The sequence below is a fragment of the Oryza glaberrima genome, chromosome 3 (assembly GCF_000147395.1).
Source record: "Oryza glaberrima chromosome 3, OglaRS2, whole genome shotgun sequence".
NCBI lineage: Eukaryota > Viridiplantae > Streptophyta > Magnoliopsida > Poales > Poaceae > Oryza > Oryza glaberrima.
Genome location: NC_068328.1, coordinates 5,872,581 through 5,886,750, shown reverse-complemented (window position 1 = coordinate 5,886,750; position 14,170 = coordinate 5,872,581). Strand labels below are relative to the sequence as shown.

General features: G+C 45.2%; 1 protein-coding gene across 1 annotated transcript; it reads left to right on the top strand.

The window, feature by feature from the left end:
• The first annotated feature begins 857 nt into the window (after positions 1-857).
• Positions 858-8,257, top strand: LOC127768979 (uncharacterized). The gene is made up of 6 exons (XM_052294651.1): positions 858-1,183; positions 1,771-1,874; positions 2,447-2,535; positions 6,807-7,040; positions 7,130-7,282; positions 7,373-8,257. The coding sequence occupies exons 2-6, from the start codon at positions 1,832-1,834 to the stop codon at positions 7,739-7,741; spliced, it is 888 nt and encodes a 295-aa protein (XP_052150611.1). The 5' UTR covers positions 858-1,183; positions 1,771-1,831; the 3' UTR covers positions 7,742-8,257.
• The last annotated feature ends 5,913 nt before the right edge of the window (positions 8,258-14,170 follow it).

The window sequence follows — 14,170 nt, the reverse complement described above, 5'->3', positions numbered from 1 at the left end:
CGCCGTCGCCACTCGCAATGAAGGAAGGGGGGGGAGGTGATGCTAGGCCCTTCCACCATCGCCGCTAGCAGATAAAACGAGGGGAAAAGACCGGAGGTGGAAGAGAAGTGTACCGGTGATGGGCAGCAGGGGGAGCAGCGCCACTGCGGCGGAAGAGGGGCGGCGTCGACACAATAGCGGAACAGGAAGAGTGGTGCGGTGGTGGAAGAGGAGGCACCGTTGAGAGAACGGGATGTGTCGGTCGGTTGTGGATAAGGATAGAGTTGGGTAGTGGTGGTCAGATCTGATTCGTATATCTCAATCACAAACCCGGGTATATCGACCCCTTCAACTATTAAAACCGTGTAAAATTGACAAGATAGAACAATATGTAATATATCACTCCACAACCATGCAAGTTAAAAATCAACTTATATAAAATGTAATAAAAATAACAAACAAAGCTCAGATTACTATACGTTTATTTGCAGTTAAATTTGTTATTTTTTAAACTTGTAGAATTTTAATTTGAACTTGCATAGTTATGGAATGATATATTACATATTGATATATATTTTTAATTTTTAAAATTTTTCGTAACATTTAGTTGGCATGCAATAGACGGGTGAGAATCCATCTTCCTAAAACTGCCATGGGAACAACAAAAAGGAGTCAATTTTTAAGTTTTCAGTAATTGGATGGGTCAAATACCCGGTTTTACGGTTGAGGACACAGATCAAATCTGACCTATATTAAGGGACTTAAATTGGACTTTTTGGTTCCCGGTGTGTGCGCTTAATTTGCACGGTTTCTGTCCAGTCTCATCTTTAGGGCCCAGCTTTGCTATCGTGTGCATCCGGCGTCGTCGTCCTCCTCATCCAGTGTAGTAGTATACTAGTATGAGTAGGCTTGGTAGGTCGCCCGGCCCGGCGGCGCCGACTCGATTTCCTCCCCTCGCGTCTCGTTTGATTCAGAAAGAAATTGTAAGCGAGCGCAGCATTGGGTTCAAATAATCAGAGAATCGAGAGGAGAAAGACATTAGATCAGTAGAGGAAGCGGGAGAGAAGGCAAGTCTGAGGTGCCCCCGACCCGATGCCTCCGATTTCTCGACTAGATCCGAGATATCATCGCGCCAGGGGACTACATGAGCTGAATCGGTTAATGTCCCTAAGGCGGGAGCAGCGCCATCTCCAAATCGAAACCTGTAAGCCACCTATTTGGCTCCTAGGTCCATACAATTCATCTAGTCCTATATTGTGCTATCCGCATGACATGCTTTTTCTTATTCGATTCATGACGTGCTGTGCTATACCACTTCTAAACTGTTAAAGCCGATTCCTAAGCTTATATACGTTACAGAACGTTGAAGAAAAATCCTCTTTTTAATGTGTTTTGCTGTTTGTCCATTTTTTATGTGACCTTCAAAACATACCTAGTTGGATATATAGCACGCTTCTTCCTTTCCATGGTGGAGGCTATCATGGTTAAGAGGAGCAAGAATTATTCAGCCAAACACAACAGTGAGCAGGGTTAGATGTTATAACTACGAGGTTGGAGATTCCAACTCATTGCCTGATGGTCTTTTGGGACGGTTGCATCATTTTTCAATAATACCTCAAATGCTCAATTGACGTTTTTTTTTATATACTGTAACAAGTTCCCTCTACTGAAATTCTTGTCTGTAACTAATGGATCCAATTTGGTTCTCTGCGTGTTTCATTGTGACTGATATCAACCTTGGTCTTGTTGTTTTCTTCCTGTATGTAATATCATGAGCATAACATGTTGCAGATCAATTTCTTGCTCAATGTGCTAAAAGAAAGGAATCTCCCTGCCAACAAGATAATTCTCAATGTGTGAAGAGAATGAGATATTCAGGTCCGGACCTTCCAGAGGTACGCCGTAAATGCCAGAATCATATATTTGGATGTCTCAGAAAGTAATTTCATATTATCATAATCTTATCAGGCTAACAATAGATTATAATGTAAATTATTAGTCAATGTTCTGTTTTGGAGACCGTATCAATGTCCAAAAGACTTTTTGTAAGCAGAGGGAGCTAGTGTCACCGTTATTGCTCTAACCACAAACCGTTGGGTTGATCGTTAGCAAAATATTGAGTTGTGAACAAATCCTGCAATACTGCAATCTTGTACGGTCCTACATAGGGATGGCAACGGACCATTCCCTAGTGAGGGTGGTTGCACCAAAATTTGGTTTGTCAAACAAACTGGTTCTACTACAACTTAAAAAATAATCACATCGTGCACAATACACAAACACAAACTGAAAAATGAGCTCAGACTCCATTCGAATGCCATATGCATTTTATACAACCATGTGTAGAGCAACATTATAGAATGCCACTATATATGTATCTTCTTTTTTTTTTTGCTTTCTCTAATTGTGTTAATTATTTACTCTTGAATTCCAATATTGAGATTTTTCTAAATGCTTGTGGATGCAGGACATATGGCACCATATACATTCCTTGTTGCCACTGCAAGATGCTGCCCGTGCTGCTTGCGTGTCTCAGGCTTTTCTACGTTTCTGGAGGTGTCATCCCAACCTCATTTTCAGTTGGAAAACGATGGGTTTGAATAAAGTGCCACATAAAAAGGGTGGGATAGTTAGAGATTACAACAACAAAGTTGACCGCATAATGAAAAATCACTCAGGAGGTATAAAGACATTTAGCCTTGAATTACATCCTTTTTCCAATGCCAACACCTATTATCATCTCAATAGTTGGCTTGAGATTGCTATTACATCTGGGATTAAAGAACTCACTCTCGTGTTGACTTCAAATGAGGAAAAGTACAATTTCCCATGCTCACTTTTATCTAATGGGAGTGGCGACTCTATTCAGTCTCTTCGACTTGTTCATTGTTCCTTCTGTCCAACAGTTGGCCTTGTTAGCTTGAGAAGCCTAACAAGATTGCATCTATCTTGTCACGCCCTGAACTAGCCCCGAACGGAACTAGCCCGTGACGCTCCAAATTAACCTGTTAATCGATACCAGTCCCAGGAAACAGTGCTGGTATCACAGGAAGACAGAATATCACAGCAACAGTGGTCTCTTTATTACAGAGTAGGAGTACAGTCATGTTGGGCTGCGGACAGATCCCGAGCTCACAACTGCATTACAAAAGGGAAAGCGGAAGCCGAGACTTGGACCAATCATCACAGGCGCGACTTGGGAACTAGGCCGAAACCCTAAAACTCGTCGTAACCGACTTGCTCCTGGAAGAACTCCTCGTCAGCGGGATCCATATCATCTTCTTCAGCAACTGGGGGGGGGGGGGAGATTATTTATATAGAGCAAGGGTGAGTACAGGAGTACTCAGCAAGCCATGGGAAATAAGTGTTTAATGCAGGCTTCAACGGGAAGGCTGTTGTTTTTGCAAATGATTTTATTCAAACTCCTTTTTGAAACATCTAAGTGAGTGCTTCTCAAACGGCACGGATGAGGCAGTGCGTCTCGTCCGGTCGGAGTATGTGCAATGTATCAGTCTTTGAATTGGTTTCAAGGTTGGCACCCGGCCAACAACTTTCAAACGGCCACCCGGCCTGGCTGATCCCATCAGCCGCCGCAGATTTTCCAAACGTCGAACCCAATCCCCAACAGCAATTTCACAAAGCAGTAGTCAAACAAAACTACGCTAGGAATCACCTCACATCCGCCCATGACCGTGGGCACGGCTGTTCGAACAGTTTGATAACGTCTGCAGAGGGGGTACACTTTACCCACACGACATTACTAACCCGAATCACCCAGCCCGTGCAGAACGACCACGTCTGGTGACCTAAAGGTTTTCATGACAAGGCATTTCGAGAGCAGACACAGGGTTGCCATATGCCGACGAGAGGGGTCCCAGACCAACAACAGGTTAGGTCCCAGACCATACTGTGCCAGGAAGCTCGGGGGTTCTCCCCGACACCACCCCGCTGAATCCACATGTCTCTCGGCATCAAGGCTCCCCCGATTAGCTAGTTACTCAGCCAGGGGTGTCCCATTCCACCCATGTGGTCGCACTTGTCTTATGTTCGGATGAAATTCCAAGGAAACGGTCCTTAAGTGCGAGAGCGGGAAACCGTGCACCCGGTACATTCCCCGGTCCGCGATTTTGGAAATTTATTTAGTTCGCAAGCACCGACCCAGGTGTCGGGTTTTCCAAGTCTTTTGTAAAACCCAAGTTTTACCCATCGTTGGATATTTTATATTTTGAGGGGGGGGAAGGGTGTTCCGGTACACGTACCCGAGGGCCCGTGCATCGAAGCACAACAGTTGACAAAGGAGGTTTAAGTGTTCAATAATTCAAGGAGGGTAATTGCAGCAATTAGGATTGGGGGGCCGGCAGGCTATCTCGCAAGCCGCGGCCGAATTACTTGTGTAAATCCTATCCATGCAATATTTGCAAAAAAGAAATACTTAGATTTACATTATAGGTGCAAGATGTTCAAAGGTGACTTGCCTTGCTCGAGATCTTGAGCTTGATCCTCGAAATCCTCGCACTGCGGGTCTTCGGGCTCCGAAACTACACGCGAAACGGGATAGCTCAACAAACGGCGAAAATAAAGCCCTATTATTGACCTCTAGGCGTGCCATTAGATAGATCTCGAGATTTGAGGAATTTTGGAAGTTGAACGGAGTCAAACGGACTTACGGTTGGGAAGATATTGAGTTTCTAAGATTATTGGATTTTTGGTCTAAAGGAAAAGGATTTATTTAAATCCTTTTTGAAAAAGAAAAGAAAAGAAAAGAAAGAGGGACGGGAATTAGACTTCGCGGGCGGCTTGAGCGCGGCCCGAGAGGGGTTGGCGCGGCCCGGCCTTGCCATTGGGCCGGCCGGCCTGAGGGACGGCCCAAGGGGCTCGCGGGGAGGAGAGGAGAGAGGGAGCCGGTGGGCCGGGTTCACCTTGCGTGGTCCCGGGTGGGACCCGCTTGTCGGCGGCTCGGCTCACCGTGAGTGAGGTGCACGCGGGGCGTGCTAGGGTTTGGGGAGGGGAAGCGTGGCGCATGCGCGCGGTTTGCGGAGGACACGGTGCGGCGGGCCCACGCGCAGCCTCACGTCTCGCGGTGGACCGCGCGCACGAGCAGGGCCGGAGGGAGCGGCCGACTGAGGTCGGCTCGACCCGGTCGCGGCTGAGGTGGCACCGACGTGGCGCCTACGTGGCTGCCACGCGGGCCGGCTGGAGGAAGACGAAGGCGCCGGCCGCGAATGGACGGCGGGCGGCGGCGGTTTCTCTGGGACGCTGTGCGACGACGAGGGGCGACGGGGTGTACACCGGAATGACGAGGGAGAATTAGAGGGAGCGAGCCAACGGCTTGGATTCGCCGGAGGGAGCTCGACGGCGGCGGATTGCGGCGGCGGCAACCGGTGGCGAGGGAAGGGGGAAACGGCGACGGCGCGACGGGAGATCGATTTGGGCGAGCTAGAGCATCTACGCGACTCCGGGAATCCGTCCCTTGCGCCGGATTAGGAGGAAACGCACCAAGGGAGGCCGGCGACGAAAGGCGCTTCCGAGCTTGGGCGGCGACGACGGCGGGCACGCGGCGAGCGACGGCAGCGATCGGGGCGGCGCCAGCTAGCTACTGGGGTGCTACACATGCTACTAACCGAGTCTAAGGGGAGGAGATGGATCGAGGAGGGAGAACGGGGAGATGCACTACCGAGACGAGGCGGGGCGCTGTGACGAGAGGCCGACGGCACGGGAGTGATCTCTCCGGCCTCGGGCCGGGGAAGCGGAGGAAGACGAGCGCCCGGAGTCCCCTTCCGCGTCCTTCGCACGCTCCGGCTCTCCCGGTGCTTGGCGATGAACGGCGGAGGTGAGACAGAGGGACGGCAATGGCGCGGTGGCAGCGAGCGAAACGGGAGGAGGAATGATGGGAGGGCGCCTTGGTTAAATGGGAGGCGATGTCGGTTTGGGAACCGACCTAGGGCGGTCAAGGGAGAGGGCTAGCGCTCGGCGGTCGCGGCCAAAACGGCGACAAGGAGGGAGGGATGACGCCGGCGGGAGAGAAAAGGGAAAAAGGAGAAGGGAAAGGGGGCTTGCCCCTCGCCACTTTGGGGAAAAGGAGGAGGGAGAGAGGGCGACACGGCAGAAGGAGGAGGAGCTCTGCCTCCGTCCCTTGGAGGCTAGCACGCGGAGTGGCGGGGCCGGGTTGTGACGACGGCGATGACGGCGGGGGCGGTGTGGAGCGGAGCGGCGACACGGGCGGCAGGCGCGGACAGGCGCGGCAGAGGCTGACGGCGGCGGCGACTGGCCGGTCGGCCACCATGGCGCGCACGCACGGGAAGCAACGGCGCGCGGCGACGATTTGGCGGCGTTGGCGGGAAGCGGCAACGAGGGCGGAGGGCGCTCGGTTCGGCGCGGCCCACGCGCACGCGCGCGCGGCGCACGGGCAGAGCGGGGGAGAGAGGGGGAGAGAGAGAGAGAGAGAGAGAGAGAGATGGGGAGGGAGGGAGAGATGGGCCGAGAGGAATTCGGCCCATCGAACCTGAGGGAGGCAAAATAGACTTTTGCGGGGGGATTTGATTTGGGAAGGATTTGGATTCGGGATTGAACTTGACGATAGATCGGGGATTTGAGATCCGGAATGGCACGGAGACTGACTGCAAGCGAAGAAACAATTTTCGCAATTAGGGTTTTTAGGAATTACATTTTCCCGCTAGGCGCCACGACGGAATGGGCGCTACATATCTTGTGTGCGTATTATTGATACCGACATAGAATATCTTCTTTCCAATGCTTTAGCTTTGGAGAGGTTGGAAATCAAGCGTTGTGGCGAGATTAATCGCCTGACAATACCTTGTCTGCTACAGCGGCTTAGCTTCCTGGGGGTATTTGGATGTTTCGGGCTACAAATGCTAGAAAGCAAAGCTCCAAATCTATGCAGTTTTCACTTTGAAGGTAAACAAGCGCAATTCTCACTAGAGGAACCTGTGCGATTGAAGAATCTGGAAGTGGTTTTCCCCAACAATGTCTGTTATGCTCGTGTTGAGCTTCCGTTTAGTATGCCAGATATTGAAACTCTTAATGTCATTTTGTCTTGTGAGGTATGCACCGCACTTTAGGTGATACATTGTTGGCGTGCAATGTAGTACCATGCTCTGAAATATAATTGGTCTGAGCCTTCTTTTTGCAGATGGTGGATACACCAACTGGCCCTGGCAAATTCCTCCACCTTAGATACTTGATGATTACTTTTGCAACATGGAGATTTTCCTGGGCTTATGATTATTTTTCTCTTGCATCTTTTCTTGATGCTTCTCCTTCCTTGGAGACTTTCATCCTATGTGTAAGTTGCCGTTCATTATGCAATGCTTATCTAATAACTATGGTGGACCATTTATAATTTATTGAAGTATCATTGATTTTTCATCTTCAGATTTCACAGAAAGAGAAGCATGACTTGACATTTAAGGATCCCATATGTCTAAGGCAAATCCCCGAACACCGGCACGACAAGCTTAAGAATGTGAAGATCACTGGTTTCAGTGCCACAAGAAGCTTGGTTGAGCTAATATGTCATATTATGGAAAATACAACGTCCCTTGAGTGCCTTACATTGGACACTCTTTGCACTCAACTTCGGTGTTCTGACGGCAACATCGATGTCTGCCTCCCATTGGATCAGGATGTTATCAAGGGAGTGCATAATTCGCTCTTGGCTATCCGAACATACATCGAGGGGAAAATTCCCTCTACAGTCAAGTTCAATGTCCGGGAGCCTTGCAGCCGTTGCCATGGTTGGTAACTTGGATGTCGGATCATTATTACCCAGTATTTAATTTTGTAACTTAAGGTGTGTTGTCCTTTATGTTTTAAGTTATTTGTTGTGTCCATTGTTTAGGTATGTGCGTTGGTTAATTTATTAATAACAGACTTGTGTAACTTGAGATGTGTCGTGCTTTACGTTTTGAGTTATTAGTGGTGTGGTGTCCATTATTTAGGTCTGTGCCTCCATTAATTTATTTGGAGTTATTAATAACAGACTTGTGTAACTTGAGGTGTGTCGTGCTTTTATCCAAGTCATCAGTGGTCTATTCAGCCATGTGCTTGGTTAATTCATCACCAGAATGCCAGTACCAGACCATCCTACGTTCATTGATGAAACTGTAGGAAAGCTGAAAACAGGTGGTATTTTACCTGTCTCCCACTGGCTTGGTTAAGATTTGGAGGATTGGAGCAAGGTACACTGGCTGGCTCCGCCCCTTCATCGGCGCCAGGCGAGAACAGGGGACGGTGGTCATTGGTGACAGGGTCGGCTGACGGTGTGATTGTTGTCAGCTCGCCTAATGCAGATGAGGCTGGTGGCAGTGTCCTAGAGGCATCACTTGCCAAGCGAGCGTCGACACCAAATCTGATTGCTAAGAGGTGTGGATGACAGTGGAGCATCTCCAACGATCTCATGGCAATAAAGGCAGTTGCAGCAACACTCTAGGAGCGACGACGAGTTTGACGATCTGCGCAAGACAATGGTAGCGCTGCAAAGCGGCTTCGCGGTGCACTGGGAGCGTTCAAAATACGGCGACAGCATAAGGGGATTGAGTTTGAATGGTAGCGCTGCAAAGTGGCTTCGTGGTGCACTAGGAGCGTTCAAAATACGGCCGACAGCATAAGGGGATTTAGATGATGACGGACAACAGTTGTAGCAGATGGTTGTTATGATCCGCAGAGGCATAAATGGTGTGACAACTGACAACAGGCAGCACGGACCAATTTTGATTATCCCTTCCGCCCTTGTACGGTGACGAAGCAATCTTCTAGCTTTCCATTTCCTTTTTGTATGTGTCATGCTAGGGTGTGACCTCCACGATGAGGTCATTGGTGTGACCTCCATGTGTCTAGCCCCCACCATTGTCCTGTCTCCTCTCTCCCGCCACCGCCACTCCCCATGTCAACGCTGGTCGTCGCCCTAAAGAGGGATGGGGAAAGAAGGAAGAGGTGGGAGAGATGGGAATAGATGAGAGAGGGCGATCAAAGGAAGAAGAGATCTCCTAACATATATGGATCTCAAATGTTCTTTATTTTCTTTCTATTGGCTAGGATGCACATAAGTTAAAACAACCATCCATACTATGATGGGACCCGACTAAGACGGTTTTGCTAAGATGAAAGGTGAAGATTTTTGGTTTTGCGGTTTAGGGATTTCAACTAAATTCCACGTAAAGATGACGAATGTTAAGTGGACTTATTCCGAGGAAGTACGCTAGCTAATAAGTCCACACATGTTTACTGGGTGGCGTCTCCTGCCTTTGTGCCTCCTGCCCAAGATCGCCACCTTCATAGCTTCATAGCACCGTACACCTTGTGTACACGTTGTATGCCACAACGCCCATCGCCATAGGCTTCATTGCGACGTAGAGGAATACATACAAACACACACAGCGCTAGCAGCAACCAACGGTGGTGGTGGACGGCCGGGCTGCACGGTGAGTTCGCTACCGTCAACGCCATCATCGAGCTCTGCCTCGTCGTTGCTGGCACTTCCACATGGACACCATAGTTGCAATCTCCTAAGCCTAGTACTCCCCGGACAGCAAAACGATCCTTGGCCATCACCGTGGCCTCTGAGCTCGCCATCGTCATCCACCACCTCGTCCCCTCTGCCCCCCGTAAAATCTTCGGTTATGATCTTCCATGTCGAAATACTGGTAGCACACTTCACACATGTATAAAGTCACAGATGATTCATGTTGAATTACAAAATATCATGTCGATTAGTTAATGAAAAACTTCATCGTCAAACTTGTCTGGTGCAGGATTGTAAAGAATGTACATGTTGCTTTCCCCGTCTTATGTGCTCTATGCATGACAAAATTTGAATGTATGATCATACAAATGTATCATGTATATGCCTGTGCTATGACCAAGGCAAGCAGGAAAGATATATGATTAAAAACAGTAACCACTTATTGTAAAAATGAAAATCTATGAAAATAGAATCAAACAATCATATAGAAGAACAGCCATTTGGTCAGAATGTCTAGCTGTTGAGTAAAAATCAGGATTTGCAATAGATTGAAAAAGTAACTAATAATGTATACCCACAAACTGCACTATTTTCTTTAAAAACAGAGAAGATATTATGTTGGGCTAGGGCGCTATTCCCTTTGAATGTCCATACAGCTTGCACAGTTCTAGCACTATACAATTTGAAATGGTCTGCATTAAGAACACTGTTAATTCCAACAACTTGCCAATAATTACTAAACCTATCATCTTTTACACCCAGTGTACTACTCTGTAAAAGTCTAATATTTACACTAATGTTTGGTTTAGCCTTGAGTACGTATAAGCATTTCATTTTTTTTGAACGACTCGCACGAGACGGTGCGAAGTTAGCTTATAGGTACTTACTGTGAACAGATCATTTATCGTTTCCATGTATGAAATCCTGAATGTTTTATAAATGACCTGCAGCACATCACAAAATACAACCAGAAAACCCATGTAAGAATTTATCTGACGTGAGGCCAAGAATGGCCACAATTTTCATCAAGATTTTGTCTATGAAAGATCATGTGTAATTAAAAATCATTCAGCATTCCATCAATTTTGTTGTTTACATATAAATAAACATCCACTTGTTTAAGTTTGAGCTACACACCAAGAAACATGTTTAAGTTTGAGGTACATACCAAGAAACCAACAGCCTGGCATATGTGCTTGAGTCATCCCACGCAGATCCTGTATACTGTTAGTGTCTCAGTTAGGTAGAACTGCAGGAGAAAAACAGAAAGATACTGGCAGTACAATATGACCTGTTTCTTTCTGATATAGGTCAAATGTAGAGGTCATACAAGACAGCAGTGAAATGGTGATGATTTAATTTGAAAACCAAATTTTATAGAAAAAATACAGTGTTTTATGCTTGATTTTCACTTAAGTTCACTCATCTCGGTTAGAATTTGTTTGGTTTTCCATGTAACTGTCAATACAGATTTACATAATGTAGAGGTGGCGATGTGCCGACAGTGCGGTTCACATATTTATACAGATTCAGTGTTAGATTTCTTTGTGATAGCTTTGATTTCAGGGTAGTGCTTCTCATTATAGCAATGTGCAGCCATATAGTACGTGAGACTTGTCATTAAAACTTGTATGCATGTGTTATGGCCAAGTCTATTGATAAACAAAGGAAGCTTTGTGCTCAGAAACTTCCCACAGGATAAAAAATTGTCTGCTCAGGAATACATAAACTTTCTACAGGAATACGAAGCTTATTATGCATAAATTTTCTAGAACACAAATCTTTGTGCTCAGAAACTTCTAGTCAAAAAGTTTATACAAGAAATAAACATTACTATGCATAAACTTTCTATAACAATACAAAAAACTTTCTGCTTAAAAACCTTTTTGAAACTGCACTGCCTAGAAACTTCCTACAGGGATAAAAAAAATTCCAGCGATGGTAGCTAATAAAATAGAAATAAGAATATGATCGAGTAGAAAAGAGAGAGAAAATTGATAATCACTGAATTGTTTGCCAATGTAAACACCACAAACCTAAAGTCTCCTTGAGAAAGCTACAGTCCTATCATTACACTTTCTTGAAGATTTAGCCCCACTGTTGGGCCTATTACGGTAGTTGTTCAATAAATCTCTAAGAATATTATGCTGCTCTCAGATGAGAAAGCTACACATGGACAGAAAACTCAAGATGGATTAAAAGAATATCCAAGGATGTTTTGTACAAGTCAAAGCACATCAATGCCACTAAGAGCAACTGCCTGAAAGACAAAGCACATCAATGCCACTAAGATGGATCTGTGAATGCAAGTGGCAAGTGGACAAGCAGCATTTAGTACACCCTACACATGTTTCTCCGTTTAGCTAATACTATGAAGCAATATTAAGGTAATATGTTGCGAAAGTAGTAGTTAGGAAAGTAGGAGACCATAGAGAGTATAACAAGTTATTACTGATTCTATATGAGTGTGCTTAATTGCTTAGCATATCTACCTTTGTGATACTATCCTCATTTGTAAATAAAACAATCTCGTTGAAGTGAAGTTATTGCAATAATAAGCATAATAATGTCCAAAGGCACTAACAAGCCCTTATGTTGAATTAGGTGCAATTAATAATACAGGTCTGCAGTGCTGAATTTCTGCGTACCTTAACTCTCTAGCACAGGGAGTATGACCAAGAGAGGAACCGCTGTGCAATATCCTGAGGTTTCAACAGAAGACATTCTGGATTAATGCATCATACATTTATTTGAAAGAAACATTTCTTTAGAAATATCAGTTTAGAGAAGAAAAAGGAAGACTGGTACAGTTTATCACCTGCAGGAGGATTCCCAGTGTAACTGATCTAAACCAAATCTCTTTGGGAGTTCACCTTTCTCAGCAAAAAAGGCTGCAGATGGCTTCCAAAAGCCCTTACTTTAAGAACAGTCCTGGTGATTGGGCTCACACAAGAAGATAAGTTGACATATGGAAAGACCTTCAGCAAAAGATTGTTGTAAATTACATTAGCCAGTACTTTTCAGTAATTGCAGTATTCGTATGAACTTTGCAAAGTTACAGGTACCACTTGTTAAGTCAGGGCATACCTTTCCTGGATGAGAAGAGTGAATCAGAGCTCCGATATCATTTTCTTCTATCCCATAAAGACGATCCAGATAGACATTTTCTTCTATCCCATAAAGACAATCCAGATAGACATTTTCATCCTCAAGTCTACTATTTTACATATCTAATTCAGAGAACACATAAAAAAATAGCAAACACATAAAAATGTAAATGACAAGCAGTAACTGATGAAAAACCTCATTAGGAAGGTCCATTACAAACTGCCCATATTTTGTGGTCAACACCCTTGCAGTACTCTAATAATAAGGATGTCATCTCAGACCACCTTTGACACAGACAAATCTCAAATAATGTCCTCATAACATGATCCAAGCTTCGACTAATGCTTTGAGCATTAGAGTGCAAAGAGGAGTTATCAAGTAGAGCACGTGATATGTAAACCTGCAAAGTTGATACAAGTGCTCAGTTAAAGAAAGTTGTTAGACTCAAGAATTATTGATAAACAGCATTCTCCAATAGATACCTGTATGAGAATTGAAATTTTCCTATGTTTGTCAGTGGGTCCCCCCTCCCAAACTTCCCCTTAATATCTTGTGGGCATGCATTCTAATTCATCCTGCTCTTCTTCTCTTAATACACTATTTTCGAATCCAGAGGAATGGGACCCCCAGTATCCAGAAAGGTTAGTGCAAATTTACAAGCATCAAATAAATAAAAAGAGAAAAATATATATTATCACCTTACTCTCATTCATGTGATGCCAAAGCATCTCATTGTAAGTCTCCACACTGGAGTACTGAAGGTAAAAGTGGTTTGCAATTCGACCAAGTTCTGTGCAATAAAAGTTGCCGCTCTTTTCACATAACCGCACCATCATAGCTTTATCTAGCGCACATGCAGCATGAATAATAAACGCTCTTTGCTTGGCAACCAAGGAACAATCACCAATAACCTTGGCAAATATGAAACTGGGAGTTGCAAAAAGATTCAATTTAGATTCAAAAACCAGAGCATGAGTATCAATAGTGCAATGAAGTACCATAACAAAGACAATTATCTTGCTTGTCGCATGATAGAAATGATCATCAGTAATACACAGAATATGTCACACTACCGCAACTGCTAATGCATAAAAAGTTAGCATACAACACAGTAGTCAACTCACACTACAAAATACGTACTTCCAGAATAAGCTTATGCAAGTCGTCGAAGATGTGAACAAGGGAAGAAAAGGATACCTCTTCCCAAGCTATCCCATACACCAGAGGATTAGTCTTCATCCTTATAAATATGTATAGCGAAACAGCACAGCCACACAGGCCTCCGTGACATTTGTTACAGTGCCCAAGGCACCTCAGAATTCAAATCATCTTTCAAACAGCCAAGGAACTGCAGGATAAACATTGCCACGAAGATTAAAATTAAGCCAGACCAGAAGAATGTACAACATCAGCCAACTAACCACCAGCCAAAACCAAGACACAAAGGAAGGGAAAAATACAAGATGCATCTCCAAATTTATATACAGGCCTTACAAGTACATGCATTATCCTACCCAAGTACCCATCTGAAGTGCTTATGTATTTGTGCCAAAGAGATTATGATGAATCTGGTCAGTTTGAATATTTGGTTGGTTTCCATAT

Excerpts from the sequence above, each read along its gene's own strand:
- LOC127768979 (XM_052294651.1), top strand. The coding sequence starts at position 1,832 with ATGTGTGAAGAGAATGAGATATTCAGGTCCGGACCTTCCAGAG. Across the intron at positions 7,041-7,129 it reads ATGTCATTTTGTCTTGTGAG|ATGGTGGATACACCAACTGG; the intron begins GTATGCACCGCA and ends TTCTTTTTGCAG. Across the intron at positions 7,283-7,372 it reads TGGAGACTTTCATCCTATGT|ATTTCACAGAAAGAGAAGCA; the intron begins GTAAGTTGCCGT and ends TTTCATCTTCAG.